Source organism: Pleurodeles waltl, chromosome 12 (assembly GCF_031143425.1).
Source record: "Pleurodeles waltl isolate 20211129_DDA chromosome 12, aPleWal1.hap1.20221129, whole genome shotgun sequence".
In the NCBI taxonomy this organism is placed as follows: domain Eukaryota; kingdom Metazoa; phylum Chordata; class Amphibia; order Caudata; family Salamandridae; genus Pleurodeles; species Pleurodeles waltl.
Window position 1 is genome coordinate 56,815,522 of NC_090451.1, and position 19,279 is coordinate 56,834,800.

General features: G+C 45.1%; 1 protein-coding gene across 1 annotated transcript in view; it reads left to right on the top strand.

Annotated features, from left to right (window-relative positions):
• UPF1 (UPF1 RNA helicase and ATPase) overlaps positions 1–19,279 on the top strand; it is a 493,404-nt gene that overhangs the window by 50,931 nt on the left and 423,194 nt on the right. The window contains exons 3-5 of the mRNA XM_069215891.1: positions 3,397–3,486; positions 14,995–15,162; positions 16,719–16,899. Coding sequence (XP_069071992.1) covers positions 3,397–3,486; positions 14,995–15,162; positions 16,719–16,899 — 439 coding nt within the window. The remainder of the gene's footprint in view (positions 1–3,396; positions 3,487–14,994; positions 15,163–16,718; positions 16,900–19,279) is intronic.

A 19,279-nucleotide genomic window follows, 5' to 3' on the forward strand; every position in this document is an offset into this window, starting at 1 on the left:
GCCCACATGACACCGTCTGACGTCATACAGGCAATAAGAGGTCCGTGCCGACGTCAGTTCCCTTTTTTCCGTGCCATCCGAACAACGGTTATTCTTCGAGGGAGCTACTGTTATTACTCGACGTAGTTAGTTATTTTTGCTGTTTCTTCTTTGAAAAAGAAAGAATGTCACAAAGAAAATCCGGATTCAAGCCCTGCAATGAATGCGGTGGTAAGATGTCGGTTACGGACCACATACTGACAGTTTTTGGTGTCTTAGTTCTGACGTTGACAAATGTGACTCTTGTCAACGGATGAATCCAAAGGCCTTAAAAGAGCGAGAAGCAAAGCTCTTTTTGGCGAAGTCGAAGAAAAAAGAAAAGCAACATCATCGTAAGTCATCTTCTCCGAAGTCGCATCGGCCTCATCGTGACTCCCGGCGTTGTCGAATCTTGGCGCCGGTCGAGTAGGGAGAGATCGCGTTCGAGGTCGCCTTCAGCTCGATGCCGGAAGACATGGGAAGTCAGTCCCACTCTGCCAAGAGCTCCTGGAGCTTGACCTTGGTAGGGATGGAACCTGTTCTAATCTTTTTCAGCTTACAGAGGGACCGTAATTCTACCATCCCTAGATGGAGGTAAGGAGTGAGGATGCGTTCCACAACCATTTTCTCTGAGCTGCTCATTATGTTACTAAAGTTGGGATTACTTTTTAGAAGCTATAAACTACTTCTAGTAACTAACCCCTAACTTACAATAACTTTTACATCTAAAAATAAATGCTAAGGGTACTTCACCAAGGCCCGAGCAGGACTTTTAAAAGTTAGAAAAATTTGCTGCACTGGATGTTGGGTTCTCCAAGACCTGGGGGCTGCAGGTGCAGTGTGTCTTTAGGCGTTGAATATCTTGGTCTGGAGCTTTCGCGGTCGGGAGGGTGGGTCCTCGGGATTCCCTCTGCAGGCATCGTCATGGAGGGTTGGAGAGATGAACCCAGGTTGGGCACTTGCTCAGATTCGCCTGGGGATCCTCTCTAGCTGGTTGGGCATCCTGGACGTGGGCGTTGGGTGCAAAGTGGTCAGGACTCGCCCATTCGGGTTGAGGCTGGGGTCCTGAGTTGTTCTGCCTTCTTTAGACAGGGCAGCTGTCCACAGGAGTTCCTGGTCCTTATGGGTACACAGCAGTCCTCTGGAGCTTGGCAGAAGTTGATGGTCCCGTTGGATGCATTGCTGTGCTTGTACAAGTTTTTGAAGCAGGAGACAGGCTGGTAGGGCTGGGACCAAGTCAGTTGTCGTCTTCCTTCTCTGCTGGGGGATTTCAGCTATGCAGTCCTTGTCTGGTCGTCAGGATTCTGGTGAACTCGGTTTGGGGAAGCCCTTAAATCCTAGATTTAGGGGTGTTTCAAAGGTCAGAGGGCAGTAGCCAATGGCTACTGTCCCTGAGGGTGACTACACCCTCCTTGTGCCCACTCCCTTTGGGGAGGGGGGCACAAACCTAATCCTATTTGTCCCTGTCCTCCAAACCAAGATGGAGGATTCTGCTGTGAGGGGTCACCTCCGCTCTGGATACCTATGAGATGGTTCTGGCTGGGGTGTCCACTCATCCCTGTTTTCCCTAATTTTCCCGCCTGACATGCCACCAAAGTGTCGGGGGCGGGCAGGCAGGCAACTCCACTAGCTGTAGGGCCCTGAGGCACTGTAATCCGAGGCACTGTAATCCAAGGCTTGAGCCTTTTGAGACTCACCACCAGGTGTTACAGTTCTTGTAGGGGGGGGGGGAGGTGAGAAGCACCTCCAACCAGGACAGGCTTTGTTTCTGACCAAACAGCACAAAGGCGCTCACCCCATGTGGTCTGAAACTGGTCTGAAAGTGGCAGGCTTGTACAGACCGGTCAGTCCTTCACTAGCAGTTTGGCTAACATACACATGCCCTCTGGGTACATTTTTCAATACATCCAACACTGGCATCAGTGGGGGTTTATTGTGCTGAGAAGTTTGATATCAAACTTCCCAGTGTTCACTTAAGCAATTATGGAGCTGTGGAGTTCGTAATGACAGACTCCCAGACCATATACTCAATATGGCTACACTGCACTTACAATGTCTAAGAATCGACTTAGATACTGTAGTGGCATATTGCTCATGCAGCTGTGCCACAGGCAGTGGTTTGTGGGCATGGCATCCTGAGAGGGGTGCCATGTCGACTTTGCCTTTTTCTCCCCACCAGCACGCACAAGCTGCAAAGGCTTGTGCTTGGTGAGTGGTCTCCCAGGATGGCATCATAACATGCTGAAGCCCTTGGGGACCTTCCCTGGCCACAGGGTCCTTGGTACCATGGGCACCTTTTACAAGGGAGTTAACTGGGTGCCAGGCCTGTGCCAATTGTGGAAGCAAAGGTACAGATTTTGGGAAAGAACACTGGTGCTGGGGCCTGGTTTGCAGGATCCCAGCACACTTTCAAAGTTAGCATCCACATTAGGCAAAAAGTGTGGGAAGGGGGTAACCATGCCAACAGGGGCACTTTCCTACACATACCTTAATGCACTTCTGTTGTCACATCCACACCCGTAAATTATACTTTCTTCTGCGACTAGAAGCCTTCAAACAGTTTTGGAACTGAAAGTGTTGTGATACCTTACCAGTGGCAGTTGTACATAAGTCATTTTATTAGTAAAACATAACAAGAAAGCACTTTAAAATATCTTCTGAAGTCTGCATGCAGCACTCCACAGGCTGCCTTGGTACCTTCTGGCCTGTCACCCTCTGGCCCATTTAATACTTGCCTTCTAATTTCTTTTTTTTCTATACTGTTTTGTCATGGTCTTGCCTGCCATGTTTGTTCTGTTGTACATTGATCTCATACATGCGGTTTACATATTTTCCTCCGTGCTGTTTCGTATCATCCATTTATGGATTTGTCGCTGCACATAGAGTGCACACACAGGCAGTGAGCTATTTGCCCAGAACATTTGTTCCTGTACAGCACCCAGGCAGCCTTTGTGGGTGCATTGGTTGTGCTGTAGTGGTGGTATTGATCAGCAAGTCAAAATCTTTGTGATGCCCTTCATACCCTATACCATGGGTCTGCTGCAAACTGTGACCGATTTGTTTCTGTGTGTCAGTGATGGTAGAGGGACATTCCTCTAGAATAAAACAGTTAATTGAGATGGTCTGTTAGATTTGCAGTAGTTTTGTTGACTGGAGGGAAAATCTGGGTAACATGAGATCTAGTATGTTCTCCTGCTATTGTTTAAGAGTAACCTTAAGGCGGAGAGTATAGAACCTTAGTTGGTCATTGTAAAGAAATAGTTTATTTGTACCAATACATTTCCTGCAGGAGTGCTATTTTATTGTTTGGGATCTTGAAGTCTCAGTAGGAAATATAAAGTTAACAGGATGATTAACCTACTGCATCTCTCTTTCTAGCTACTGTGGAATCCATGACCCTGCCTGTGTTGTGTACTGCAATACTAGCAAGAAATGGTTCTGCAATGGTCGTGGAAATACTTCTGGAAGGTAAGTGTCTACAAGGGGGAAGGAACATGCTTAAATTATATTGTTTCTTTGTTCTTAGTGCATTTCCCACTGGGTTAATTCAGTTCATAGCTTAGTGTATCCTTTTCAGGCGGAGGCGTACAAATGGTGGCCCTAGTTATTGGTGCTTGGAAAAGTGCATGTTAAATTAACATGGTTCTTGCGCCAATCCTGTTTTTAAACACTTTAGTAGGGTTTTCTCTATACATCAGGTACTTTACACAGCTGTGTATTACATGTCATAATAGAAAATTGATTGTGCAGCCTACTGTGTATTCTAGTAATTGTCAGGAAGGAGGTTGTGCATATACCCCAATTGTCTATCATTGCAAATAGCAGGGACATCAAGGTGCCCTAGTATGATATGGTTAAGTATGGCTTGCATGTAAGATATCCGATCTGTTGGGTCCTTAAGCTGTATTATACCCTTGTTTTTTGCATTTGTTTTCACTTCTCTTAGACTGTCAACCAATTTTTGTGGCTGTTTCTTAGTATCCCAGTTTTAGCAACACACCTTTTAACGTATAGCATTACCATCAGTTTTGTGTTTACTTTAGTCCCCTTAAAACTAGGAACCAGACCCATCAGATACAAGCACTGATCTAGGGACAGTTGTACCCATGCCATTTTTCTGATATTCTTCCACCACAGAGATTGTCCAAACTATATTAGGTCTTTCGGGTCCAGACATTTATCTTCTATGTGATGCAGCATTTCTGGGGTATTAGTTTCTTTTAATGTTTATAATGGGTTACTTTAAACATCCTTTGGGACTACCTTCATATGCGAACATATCTTCCATTGCTCTTCACAGTTGAATGTAGTGTCACAATTTACCTGCATTCTCTCTTGTGATTTTCACCATGTCCACCATTACCACTTTATATATGAAGAAAATGCTTGGTTTCCTGCAATGCTATCATCCACACTCTTTTCAATGTTTGTTTCCTTCGACTAGCATGAAAGACCCCTTTGTGAATTAAGCCTAAGTGTATGTATTTGACTTGAAAAGTCTTCCCCATTTGCTAGACAATTTTGACACAGCCTTTCAACTAAGCTTTATCCTGTAGGGCCCTCCAGAAGTTGGGCAAACCCCAGAGGTGCCTGATTTGCAAACCATATAGTCCTCTAAGTAGCCTATAAATAATTGGACATGTGGACCTGGTTAATCTTATTTATTTAATGACATTGTTGAAATTATTGTAATTGTTGAAAATAGTTTGTTAAAAATAGCATTAGAATTGTGCATCATCTTCCCTTGCCCTTGTTTTATACGTTAGAACCAGTATTTTTGTTCTTCCTCATTTTTCGATCTAGTCCACGTCTTATTGAAGTTGTGCCGCCTAGAGTCAGCATTCAAATTCAAGTAAACCTTGCCACTCAGCCTTATAGTTATTTTCCTCGACTCCCCTTTTCACCGTATTTTATGCTGTCCCAGATCAGTAGGGAGAGAAGATTTTCCTATTTCCAGAACCCCCGTCTCTATGGTAGTTGTGCATTCTCCTTGGGCCAATCTTTAGTACATATGTATTTTTTCTGAAGAGGCCCTTCACCTGAGCAAGTTACTTTTTAGAATTCTTTTTGATCAAGTTTAGTAGTAGTGACCGACTGAAGAGTGCCCGCATATTCTGGAAGTATCCTTGGGCTGCTGTTGGAGGAAAAAATGGCAGAAGGGTCAAATGAAGCAGCCATCCATTTATGGGTAGTTCATGAGGTTGCAAATGTTGCAGCTCTTTGACAGATAATAATGTTTGCCAAAATTACATAATGTGAGCACAAAAAACAATATTTCTCCTGACTAAAAGGGTTGTGTGGGACCAAAAGTATTTACTTGCATGTTCAAAATGAATGTTGCACCATGTATTTTCTCATTTGATACCTATAATGGGTACTATTTTTGGCTTTATACTCTTTTTCTCATATTTATGGGTGTGGTGACGACTTATTATTCCCAGATGACTTTATTTTTAATTGTAGAGTGCTTTTATTTTATTTGATCAACCTGTTGGACTGGTTTAAAACTAAATTTGATACTGATGCCAAGCAAAATGTTGATGTTAGCACAATATGCGCCTTTTCTTTCTTGCCCTATCTGTTTGCTTCAGTATTAAAAACACAATCTGTGCTTTAGATCCCTGTGTGCTTTGTTCTTGAATGCTACTGACTGCTACGAGACTAGTGCATGGTAACAAGTGCAAGATGCTTATGAGGAGCATATTTCCTTCTTGTAACTCGTGGGCTATTAATGGAAGACTTCGGTAGATAATAGAAATGCAGTGAGTGATGTGCCATGGGTCCAATTTTAATAACTTTGTCAAGCCATACTGCTCTATTTTTGGATGAAGAAGCTGGGTAAAAGTGACTGGTGCTGCATTCTCCTGAAATTAAGGTGTCTATCAAACTCCTCATGACCTTCAAACGGGTCTAACTATGTATTTAATTAAAAGGTGTATGGGGGCACCTTTGATTAGTGGTCTGATCAATCTCTCAATCAGGATTGTGGTATCTCCCTTGAGATTTACCATCAGAGTAGGTAGTGCACAACCATGCTTCTCCTCAGTAGTCATGATCACTGAATTGTCTTTCACAAGCAGACTCCAGAGGACCTAGCCAAATATATACCAAAAATGTCTATACATAATTATGCTGAAAGCTTTCCAGTAGAAGATAAATTGTTTTTTCAGCTTCTAAAGTGCCCAAAACAGCCAAAATTCATGTATTTTTTCATTGTAAAAAATCCCTCCAATCAAAATAGTCAAGCCATGAAGAACCTTGACCTGTTTTTTGGGGGGAGGGAGGGTGCTACTCACTGGCTGGAATGACAAAATCCTTCCTCTAATGGCCAATCATGCTTCAGAGGTGATAGGTCAGTCTTTTTATTTTTTTAATTTTTATTTTTTTATTTTGTGATTCCTAGCAACAGGACCCTGAAGCACTGAGCATGAACAGACAGACAGACAGACAGACAGACAGACAGACAGACAGACAGACAGACAGACAGACAGACAGACAGACAGACAGACAGACAGACAGACAGACAGACAGACAGACAGACAGACAGACAGACAGTCACACACAGACACTCACACACAGAGACTCACACACAGAGACTCACACACAGAGACTCACACACAGAGACTCACACACACACTCTCTCTGAGCGTGCCAGCCTGAGCCCTCTTTCCCTGCTGGCTCATATTTGGTGATGACCGTTAGCGAAGGATTTAAGCATCACTGCAGTCCATCTGCTTGCGGTTCAGCAAGAACAGGCAGACTTGCTCAGTGGATATATAAAAGAAACCCACAGTAGGTTTCTCACCAAATTAATGTGGCAAAGTGTCTCTGAAGAATGGGGCTATCCTCAGATTTACTTGCACAAGTAAATAACAGAAGATGCCCAGGCGTCACCTTATGATACTACGAAGCAGGCTCAGTTGGGAATGCCCTTTTGATAGACTGATTAGGGAAATTTCTCCATTTATTTTCCCTGTCCAATCAGGTAATACTAATGGTGTGGATAAAACTATGCTAGTGCAAGGTGTGGATGATACTGGTTCCCCAGGGTGGTCACATGTGTGGCACTTCGTCCTATACTTGTCCAACGCGCCACTCAGCAGGATGCCATTCAAACTGCACCTCCTGTACAAGTTTGTAGGCTAGATCCTGCATCACAGCCTACCCGCATGAAACTTAGTCTGGCTTCTGAATTCGTACAGTATGGAGATTCTGAAAGAGGCCCTTCACCCTTGCAGTAGTACTTATTTTGCATTTAAGTGGAAGAGTTTCAGCAACTGGTGTATACAAAATAACTTGCAAATGCAAAGAAAATATGATTTCATTCCTCAAGTGAGGTCTGAATTTTACATTAATAAAGGTAGACCTTGCAGCAATCATTTTATATAAGAAATCTCCTTCATAAATCTTACTTTAGAATGCCTGCAGCAAAGATTTTGTATTATGGTATTTCTCCTTATTAGAACTTTTTTGCCACCATGGGAATTAAATATACTTTTAAAATTACTGGGCCCACGTTTTAAGCAGATACACTAGTCTAGGCTATCACGTTTAACATGGAAGACTGTTTTTTGTTTTTAGTCGTTAATCACTTCTGTCTTCAGATTAAGTGAGATTCAGTCCCCTCACAAGAAATCTAAGGTTTTCCAAGGAAAAAGGTTGCACTGAGACTCATTAGTTTCCTAACAAAAGTAATGTTGATTTCCATGTAAATCTCAAATTCCTTATTTTTTTTTTTTTAAACCCTTCCTGTCCAGTAAAAAGAGCACTTAACTCTTAAGTGTTAAAAAAAGCTCTAAAATATTTAAAGCTGCTACCTGGAGGTCCATGCATACACGTACAGACATTGTTTGAATTCGGATTCTAGGGCAGACCCTTAAGTGGGTCAGGCCTTGTTGAGGAAGCTCTGTGAGGGAGAATGCGGTTTATCGCTTGTCTGAATTATTTAAAGGAATGGGCTTACTACTGTATCCCAAGCATATGGCTATTGATAGTTGTATGTATATGTATTTTTATAGCACAAACTTAGCTAAAATGAGCTGAGCTTTGTAGATGGTACGAGCATAAAGTCGGTGATTAATAGGAGAAGCTGGGTTATAGACGGTTAATGCATTGCGATATAGTGTTCTTTGAAAAGAAGTCTTAAACTCTTTCCCCTATTGGAGCAGTGTTGATGCAGTCCTGCTGGATATGTTGATAATTTTCCAATACCTGGGCGCATAGATGAAGAAGGCCATCTGTTACAAAAAAAAAAAAAAAGATTTCTTACTCTGGTGTCCTGGCTATGTGTGTAGTCAGAGCCACCAGAGATGTCTGCAAGATTTGTTGGCTGTGATGGAGTTGTAAATTATGCAGATGTTAGTGAAAACTGTGCATGCTGGCAAGGGAAGCCAATGGAGTTTCATCAAAATGGAGATGTGATACTATTTCTTTGGACTTTGGACGAGATGTGATGCAACGTGAAGGATGCCTTTTTTGGGTGTTAATGTGGAGTCTGGAAGGCTGTTTAACAGGACATTACTCTAATCCAAATTTGAGTTCAAAGACATAAACATTAGTTGTGATGCCGCTTTCTGAAAGAAAGGACTTGACTTCTTCTAGAAGAGAGCTGGTACCAAGCTGTAGGAAGTTGGCTCTGTATGTGCTATTTCAAAGTAAGGAATAGCATGCACAGAGTCCAAGGGTTCCCCTTAGAGGTAAAATAGTGGTAAAAAGAGATAATACTAATGCTCTATTTTGTGGTAGTGTGGTCGAGCAGTAGGCTTATCCAAGGAGTAGTGTTAAGCATTTGTTGTACATACACATAGACAATAAATGAGGTACACACACTCAGAGACAAATCCAGCCAATAGGTTTTGTTATAGAAAAATATATTTTCTTAGTTTATTTTAAGAACCACAGGTTCAAATTTAACATGTAATATCTTGTTGGAAAGGTATTACAGGTAAGTACATTAGGAACTTTGAATCATTTCAATTGCATGTATACTTTTCAAGTTATTCACAAATAGATGTTTTAAAAGTGGACACTTAGTGCAATTTTCACAGTTCCTGGGGGAGGTAAGTTTTTGTTAGTTTTACCAGGTAAGTAAGACACTTACAGGGTTCAGTTCTTGGTCCAAGGTAGCCCACCGTTGGGGGTTCAGAGCAACCCCAAAGTCACCACACCAGCAGCTCAGGGCCGGTCAGGTGCAGAGTCCAAAGTGGTGCCCAAAACGCATAGGCTAGAATGGAGAGAAGGGGGTGCCCCGGTTCCGGTCTGCTTGCAGGTAAGTACCCGCGTCTTCGGAGGGCAGACCAGGGGGGTTTTGTAGGGCACCGGGGGGGACACAAGCCCACACAGAAATTTCACCCTCAGCAGCGCGGGGGCGGCCGGGTGCAGTGTAGAAACACGCGTCGGGTTCGCAATGTTAGTCAATGAGAGATCAAGGGATCTCTTCAGCGCTGCAGGCAGGCAAGGGGGGGCTTCCTCGGGGAAACCTCCACTTGGGCAAGGGAGAGGGATTCCTGGGGGTCACTTCTGCAGTGAAAGTCCGGTCCTTCAGGTCCTGGGGGCTGCGGGTGCAGGGTCTTTTCCAGGCGTCGGGACTTAGGTTTCAGAGAGTCGCGGTCAGGGGAAGCCTCGGGATTCCCTCTGCAGGCGGCGCTGTGGGGGCTCAGGGGGGACAGGTTTTGGTACTCACAGTCGTAGAGTAGTCCGGGGGTCCTCCCTGAGGGGTTGGTTCTCCACCAGCCGAGTCGGGGTCGCCGGGTGCAGTGTTGCAAGTCTCACGCTTCTTGCGGGGAGTTGCAGGGTTCTTTAAAGCTGCTTCTTGAAACAAAGTTGCAGTCTTTTTGGAGCAGGTCCGCTGTCCTCGGGAGTTTCTTGTCGTCGTCGAAGCAGGGCAGTCCTCAGAGGATTCAGAGGTCGCTGGTCCCTTTGGAAGGCGTCGCTGGAGCAGAGTTCTTTGGAAGGCAGGAGACAGGCCGGTGAGTTTCTGGAGCCAAGGCAGTTGTTGTCTTCTGGTCTTCCTCTGCAGGGGTTTTCAGCTAGGCAGTCCTTCTTCTTGTAGTTGCAGGAATCTAATTTTCTAGGGTTCAGGGTAGCCCTTAAATACTAAATTTAAGGGCGTGTTTAGGTCTGGGGGGTTAGTAGCCAATGGCTACTAGCCCTGAGGGTGGGTACACCCTCTTTGTGCCTCCTCCCAAGGGGAGGGGGTCACAATCCTAACCCTATTGGGGGAATCCTCCATCTGCAAGATGGAGGATTTCTAAAAGTTAGTCACCTCAGCTCAGGACACCTTAGGGGCTGTCCTGACTGGCCAGTGACTCCTCCTTGTTATTCTCATTATTTTCTCCGGCCTTGCCGCCAAAAGTGGGGGCCGGGCCGGAGGGGGCGGGCAAAACCCCCCTGGTCTGCCCTCCGAAGACGCGGGTACTTACCTACAAGCAGACCGGAACCGGGGCACCCCCTTCTCTCCATTCTAGCCTATGTGTTTTGGGCACCACTTTGAACTCTGCACCTGACCGGCCCTGAGCTGCTGGTGTGGTGACTTTGGGGTTGCTCTGAACCCCCAACGGTGGGCTACCTTGGACCAAGAACTGAACCCTGTAAATGTCCTGGTAAAACTAACCAAAACTTACCTCCCCTAGGAACTGTGAAAATTGCACTAAGTGTCCACTTTTAAAACAGCTATTTGTCAATAACTTGAAAAGTATACATGCAATTTTTATGATTTAAAGTTCCTAAAGTACTTACCTGCAATACCTTTCAAATGAGATATTACATGTAGAATTTGAACCTGTGGTTCTTAAAATAAACTAAGAAAAGATATTTTTCTATACAAAAACCTATTGGCTGGATTTGTCTCTGAGTGTGTGTACCTCATTTATTGTCTATGTGTATGTACAACAAATGCTTAACACTACTCCTGGGATAAGCCTACTGCTCGACCACACTACCACAAAATAGAGCATTAGTATTATCTATTTTTACCACTATTTTACCTCTAAGGGGAACCCTTGGACTCTGTGCATGCTATTCCTTACTTTGAAATAGCACATACAGAGCCAACTTCCTACACAGTGTGTCTGTGCTGAGTGAGAGGTCTCCAGGGTGGCATAAGACATGCTGCAGCCCTTAGAGACCTTCCCTGGCATCAGGGCCCTTGGTACTAGAAGTACCAGTTACAAGGGACTTATCTGGATGCCAGGGTCTGCCAATTGTGGATACAAAAGTACAGGTTAGGGAAAGAACACTGGTGCTGGTGCCTGGTTAGCAGGCCTCAGCACACTTTCAATTGTAAACATAGCATCAGCAAAGGCAAAAAGTCAGGGGGCAACCATGCCAAGGAGGCATTTCCTTACACAAGCCATCTTTATTTTTGGGAGTGTGTTCTCAAAGGGAATGTTGTTGTCAAGGCTTTATCCAAGTGACTTTGTATTCAGTGAAAGTTGTGCTTCAGTGCCGTCAAGTTTCATGTTTTCATTGTCTTGGCAAATAATGCAAATTCTGTCTTGGTTGAATTGAGCTTCAGGTAGGCACTGGTTATCCATGTGTGGATAATACACATGCAGGTTTAGGATGTCTGAAGCAGGGGGTACTTTAGAGTAGAGTGTGCATCATCCTATTAATGGTCTTGATGTTACTTATGAGTAGAGCACCACGCAGCTCCATGCAAAGGTTTAGGTTCATAAGGATCTTGTGGAAGAGAACGAAAAATTACTTACTGTCCTACATAGCTCTCTTCTGGAGAACTCCTCATCAAAGTCTTAAACAACCCTCACCTACAGTGGAGAAGAGATAATACAGTTTATTCCTTACACCCAGAATCCTTTTAAATCCATAATGTAGGAAGCTAGCCTGGTGTGTGGTGGGTACCTAAAGTAGTTACACCTTATACTAGGTATCCCCTCCATTAGTGTAGTGTAGGCAGTGTCTAGAAGCAAGGCTCTTTAGAGCAGTGGTTCCCAACCTGTGGTCCTGGGACCCCTGGGGTCAGTGAAGCATCCTCAGGGTGCCCATGACTGCTTAGAATATATCCTAAAATTAACAGATTAGGACCCCAGCTTTCAGTAATGACTCACAAGGGGGGGGGGGGGGGGGGGGGGGGGGGGCTCCATATTCCAGTAATGATAAAGTGGGGGTCTACAGAAGTCAAAAGGTTGGGAACCACTGCTCTAGAGGTAGCTGTGGATGAGCAGCCAAGGCTTATCTAGGAGACATGCAAAGCTCATGCAATGCCACTGTAGTCACACAGCGCTTACACACATAAAAAGAAACACTCAGTGTTACAAAAATAAAGGTACTTTATTTTTAGTGACACAATTACCAAAAAGTACTAGATGTAACCCTCCAACAGTAGGTCAGTAACACTCTAGATATGTACACTAGTAATCAGAAATAGGCATAGAAAACTATAGAAAACAGTGCAAATCGACAATAGTGACCCTAGTGGGAGCCGAAACCATTTACTAAAAAAATGGAAAGCGAATGCAGGACCCCCACCTAGGTAAGTGGAATGTGTAGAGGGGAGCTGGAGGAACTAGGAAACCCCAAAGGTAAGTACCACAGTGCTGCCCAGCAACCAGGAAGAAAGCAGTAAGTTACTGTTTTTCCCCCAAACCACCCAAAGGAAGAAAAAGAAGATATTGCAACACCCAGACAAGACTGCAAGAAACCAGCAGTGGATTCCTGAAGAGGAAGACCTGTGGAAGGAGGAGACCAAGTCCAGAAGTCACAGAAGAGTCCGGTGGGGGCAGAAGCCACTACCCACCCAGCTGTGGTTGCAGGAGCTTGTCAATGGTAGGAAGAAGATGGTCAGGAATGCAGCCCTGGAGCAGTTGAAGAGTTCCTGGATGATGTAGTCGGTGTCCCACGCCGGATGGATGACTGCAGTCGGTCAGTTGCGTGGAAAAGCCACTTACAAGCTTTGGCAAAGGCAGAAGTCAAGGTGAAGAAAAAGTGGGGCTGCTGGGGACCAGCAAAGTCTAGGAGGACTCAACCCACGGGGGAGGCCTAGGGGGGGACCCTCAGCAAGGCAGTGTCCACAGAAGAAAAGGCAGCCCCCACAGGAGACCACTGAATGAGGAACTAGAAGTCGCAGAGGAGCCCATGCAGCACAACTGGAGAAGGGTCCCACGCCGTGGTGAAGCACGCAGAGGGCTGTGCGTCGCAAGGAATGGTGGGGGTTGGGGCTACACAGAGCCTGAAGATCCCTTGGAGAAGATGCCAACAAGCCTTGGTAGCTGCAAGAGACACGGTGCATGGGGTACTGCCCTGCAAGGCAAGGCAAGGACTTACCTCTACCAAAGTTGGACAGCTGGCAGAGAGGACCAAGAGCACTACTCTGGATCACCATCTGTGATGCAGGGGAGTGACTCCTTCACGCCAAGGGAGATTCCTTCTTTCTTCTCGTGCAGACTGAAGACTTGCTTCCCTCAGAGGATGCACGGCTGGGGAAATGTTGCAGAAGTTGGAAGGAGCCGTGGAAACAATGTTGCTAGCAGAGTCTTCGTTGTGGATGCAGATTGTGGGTTCCTCAAGGGTCCAGTTGTGTTTTCTCTGGCTAGAAGTCGAAGTAGAGGTTGCAGAGGAGTCCTGCTGGAATCTTGCAAGCCGAATCTGAAGACCCATCCAAGAGAGACCCTAAATAGCCATGAAAGGGTGGGATTGGTCACTTAACCAGGTGACCACCTATCAGGAGGGGGCTCTGATGTCACCTGCCTGACCTGGCGACTTAGATGCTCCCAGAGGTCCCTGCCAACCTTGGATTCAAGATGGCAGAACCCAGGGACCCTCTGGAGGAGCTTTTGGCACCACGCCTGGGGTGGCGATGGACAGGGGAGAGGACCCTGAACCGGAGTTGACTGGTTTATGCACAGAGGCCACCAAATGTGCCCTTCAAAGCATACCAGTGGCCTGGGGAGGCTACCCATCCCAAGCCATGTAACACCGATTTCCCAAAGGGAGAGCGTGTTACACCCCCACCCCCCATGGAAATCCTTTATTCTGCCTTCCTGGGCTTGAGCTGCTCAAGCAGCAGGAGGGCAGGAACCGGTCTGAGGTGTGGCAGCAGCTTGGGCTGCCTGTAAAACCCAGAAGGCTAGTAGGAGCAATGCTGGGGGTCCTCTAAGGAGTCCCCAAAGTGCATGGAATCATACTTCCAATACTGGCAACAGTATTGGGGTATGATTCCGACATGTTTGATACCAAACATACCTTGCTTCGGAGTTACCATTATGAAGCTAGACATAGGTAGTGACCTGTGTCCAGTACACTAATAAAATGGCGTCCCTGCACTCAGGAAGTCCATGAACACATAGGTGCTTGCCCCCTGCCCTCTGGGCTAGGAGAGCCTGCCATAGGGGTGACTTACAGTGACCTGGTGCAGTGACCTGTACAGAAAAGGGTGCACACACCCTCTCACGCAGGCTGCAATGGCAGGCCTGCAGATACACTTTGCATAGGAATCCCCTTGTACCCCAATGCCCTTGGGTACCATTATTAGGGTCTTCCATGGGGGCACCAGTATGCCAAATGTGGAGTGTAAGTGGTTCAAGTAACCAAGTTTGAAGGGTAGAGAGCATAATCACTGGGGTCCTGGTTAACAGGATCCCAGTGAGCACAGTCAAATACATTGACAACAGGCTGAAAATGGAGGTAACCATGCCAAGAAAGATTATACTTTCCTACACATAAAAACGAACTGACCTAACTCGCCTCTGAGGCATGGTGATATCCTGGAGGAAGAGTGATGCTCTTAAAGATGCTGAAATGATCTTCCTGCTTAGTACTGCTTATCTGCTGGCATTGTCCTCCATTCCCTTTCACTTTTCTTTCATAAAGTTTGTGAAAGATGTTTTCTGGTCACTTACCATGTGGGCTCATTTTCCAACCTGCTTTTGATATATGCTTCCACAAACATGAAATAGGAAGGTAGAGATGGCTGTTCTATTGATGTTTTTTTAATTAAGTGTTTTTTTTGTTGTGCCCCAGTCACATTGTGAATCACCTTGTGAGAGCAAAGTGCAAGGAGGTGACTCTTCATAAGGACGGGCCTCTGGGAGAGACTGTTTTGGAGTGCTACAACTGCGGATGTCGCAATGTGTTCCTGCTTGGATTTATTCCTGCCAAGGCCGACTCTGTGGTTGTTCTGTTGTGTAGGTGAGTTATGTTTTCAAACGTTTTAATTTAATGATATCAAGTATTATAATGAGCATTGAAACAACACTTTTAAAATAAGTTGATTCTCAATCTAAATAGTAATGTTAATGGTATGCAGTTTGTCAACCTCGAAGGATCAAAACCTAGACTGGCCTCTGGAACCTGCTTTTTGCAGTCCACACCAGTTGTCTCCAGTGAACACTTATCTGGCCCAATTACATGTAACATAATGATTAATACCATTTGGTGGCAGTAGTGTTGATTTTTGCATTATTGTATAGTTTTGAATAGTCTCCTTTTATGCCATGTTGGTGGTCAAGAGTTTTGAATTGATTCCTATTCCTTTCCCTGGGATGCCGCCTTGTTTTTAGGCAGGTCTGTAAGCTCATTCTTGTTTAAAATGTTAAACTTTAATAAGAAAACAATGAGTGCCTTCTAAGCACTTACATTATATTTGATGTGAGCTGCACATCTAGCCTTCTACTTAATACGCAGATGTTGCCTATGTAGTGCCTACATTTTAAAAGTTTGTGTCCCATGTTTCTTTTCCTTTCAGCGTGCATGCTTTTTCATCTAGTATTTTGGTTGATGCTTGCAATGCGATACAGCTCTTTGGTTGACCAGAATATAATCTCTAGGTTTGATATATTCTGTTGACACTTCTACTTTGCAGATTCTCCTAAGGTAACCATTCACTACTTAGATATGTCTGCTCTATTTCCTGGATGGAATGCCATTTAATAAGTTTAGGAATGGTAGCTTCCATTCTGTATGAAGTCCTTCCAATTACTTGACTGCAAAGCTAATCATGAACATGCCCTGCTCCAGAGATCTCTCTGCTGGTGAGCCGTATCATTGCTGAACTCTCCCGTGTTTAAGGGTTTTAGTGTAAGGCTAAAGCAATGGTTTATGCCCTTTTATTGTTATGTTCTTTATGACTAATCTAAATCTAGTGCATTACTGCAGGTTACTGTTGCGTTTTTACCAACACTAGGAACAAAACACATGTCAAGTAATACACGTAATATATTCCAATGCACTTAACGAAGCCATCAACTCTACATGGTGCATAACAAAAACCAGCTCACTGCTACATATTAAACTAAACATACACACCCCAGCTCTTACACATGCCACCTACTTTATAACATGCCCACATTACTGTCCAAGTATAACCCCTTGTCAACCAGGCACACTCAAAAGAACTATCAGCCTTGCCATCAAACCTGCATGCCCTGTACAGTCCAACCCTGCTTCACTGTTCTCTGAGCATGACCACAGTAGTGCTAAAGTACAAAGCAGTGAGTAAAGTGCCACTCTGACCAACACATCTGTACACCCACACGTGGTATGGAGATAATTTGGCCATTGACATCTAGATGTACAAGCCTCAAGATCCCATACTGGTGTTGATCATGTGCTGTACATACCAGTAGCAAGATACCACATTGAAGTATGCATTTTTTTGGAACTGGTCACTAAGGAATAGCACTTTCCCTTCAAGTGTGAGATTGTTCAGTTACTCCCCAGTCATGCATATTTGTTTTTGTTTGCAGGCAACCATGTGCCAGTCAAAGCAGCTTGAAAGATATTAACTGGGACAGTTCCCAGTGGCAGCCCCTTATTCAGGATCGCTGCTTTCTTTCATGGTTGGTGAAGATTCCTTCAGAACAGGAACAATTAAGAGCACGTCAGATTACAGCTCAGCAAATTAACAAATTGGAAGAGCTTTGGAAGGTATGCATTAACAATTTTGTATGTGATCTAACAAAGACATGTCTGGTTTTGAAGTGGAGAACAGGTAAAAATGTAACTCCTGAAGATTGATAGAAAATCAGGAGACTGTGCTGGGAAGTAATTTTTGGTTGTGGAAACTCTCGCTGTGGGTCAGAAGCCAAAGATTTTGGCCAGAATGAAAGGTCTATAACCTTTTTTACCTTTGCAGAGGAACGTGCAGTGAAAATACCAACACCTTGGTGTGTGCTCACTGGTTTAATACCTATCTCATATGGCCATAATATTGATTATCATACATGTTCAAGGACTCAAATTGGGCCTAGGGCATTTCTGTGAGCCATTCAGCAAGTTCATTGTGCCTAGGCTGTTCAGTGTAGATCTGTAGGTTTTGTCTTCTTTGTGTCCTTTATCAAATTGATTTTTTGCTGTAGTGTTAAAACACTAACCCTTCTTTGAGTTGTTTTCCAGCCTTGTATTGGAAAGGGACTTACTGAGCACTAGAAGTAGAAACAGATTGCTTAAGTCTTAAATACAGTAAACCAAAAACTAGATTGTGCCTTAGAATTCTCTAGCCAAAAAAGACAAAAAGAGCTTCGATGTGCCAGTCAAACGTATGACTATTATAATCTACAGATGACCTCTAGTCTTGGTGGAAAACAAAGGAAATACAACGTTTGCTGTATATTGGAATGAGGCCTACCCCCTCCCGAGGATATGTTCCAGAATTTGCAGGTTTAAGAAACTGTTCTCTTTTGGATGATCAACAGATCATCTCAAAATGTTAATATTCAATATCCTATAATGTATCAAAATAATATGACCGCATGGCCAACTTCCCAAGATAAGTCATGTTTTCCTATGGTTCCTGTCGGGCGTCTGAGAATCCCACATCTGCCAGTAATCCGGCCTGTGTGAGAACCTACATATTGCTGGGGGACCACTTTGTCTCTGCTGGTGCCCTTGAACTGACATCAGCCTAGTCTGCGCTGTTAGGGCCGCACCCAGCTGTCTCGGAGTTGGAGGCCACGTCTGATGTGAGCTGAGCTACGCTCGTGGCTGTGACTTGACTTTCTTGCCTGTGTTGACTCACTCAGGTCCGTGGGCTCAGCTCCAGTATCCAGTGCAGAGCGGATATTGAAGCTGAGCCTGGGCATCTGAAAAAAGCAAAAGGGGCTTGCTACAGGAGCCCTCCTCTTAAAAAAAATTGGAATCACTGCTTTGATTGTGTTGTGGTGGCCTGGCCGCTGCGAACGGCTATGCTAGACTTAAGATTGCCAGCATCGCAACTCTGTTCCACTCTTCCTGGGAGACTGAAGTTGGAGCAGGAAGAGGAGATGTTGTTGTTGAGCCAAAGGATGCAAAACAAGCCTTTTCACAAGAGTTCCCTGCCTCTCCTCCCCCCCCCCCCCCCAACACACCCTACACCAAAAGGGTGCTTTGTGCTGCGACAGCCTGGGCTCCATAACTGTTGGCGCTCAGCATAGAGGCCTGAAGCAGCGCAACTCTATTCCCCTCTTTCTGGGGGTATCTGTTGCTGGAGTGAGTACCGTCCTGAAGCTGCAGGAGATATGTGGCCTGTGGCTGGACTTCGAAGGTGAGGCCCGATCTGGGACAAGGCCGGCTGACCAGCTCTACATCAAACTAAGTGCTGACTACCTGTGGATGTAGTCTGTGCAGCCTTCCTGGCTCTGCATTGTGTGGCCTCTCCCTGGCCTGATAGGTTAGCTGAGGTCACTGCAGGACCATGATGTGTGGGAGCTTGGTGGTCTCTCAGGACGTTATACCCTGGATACTGCCTCTAAGCCTGGAGAAGGCATCATAAAAATCCCCCTGAACTTGTACCCTGGTCCTGATTGCGTCTGTTTTCATACTATGGGACTGATGAATGTTGAGTTGCTGCAACTCTAACATGTAAGGGCCATTAAGAGAATGGCCCTGCAATCAGAGGCGCTGATACCCTTATTTGCCGTGCTAGTTGGTCGCTTTGCTGGGGGAGGTCAAAGAAATACACAAGGTGCCCCCTGGGGCTTAATAAGACTGTGCCCCCCAGATGTAGCAATTGAGCTCACAGCAGTGACTGGTTGGTTCAGTGGGGGATGTGCCTCCTGTACTGCTAGGAGACCCTGCTGGTTGTTGACATTCATGTTCTACCATGACTTAAAAGTCTGGACGTGATCTATTGCTGGTGGGGAATACGTCTTATCTGTGGGCGGGACAGAGAGGGAGGTCGCAAAGCCTCTGGGTCACTGAACTTAGAGGGAATGGGCGGGCTGTCTTTGGAAGACATCTGGAGTCTACTACCACATAAGTGGAGTGGCTTTGTGGGTCCTGTTCCCTCCCCCATATCCTTCACCAGGATAACGTGGGGCATGCTAAGTCC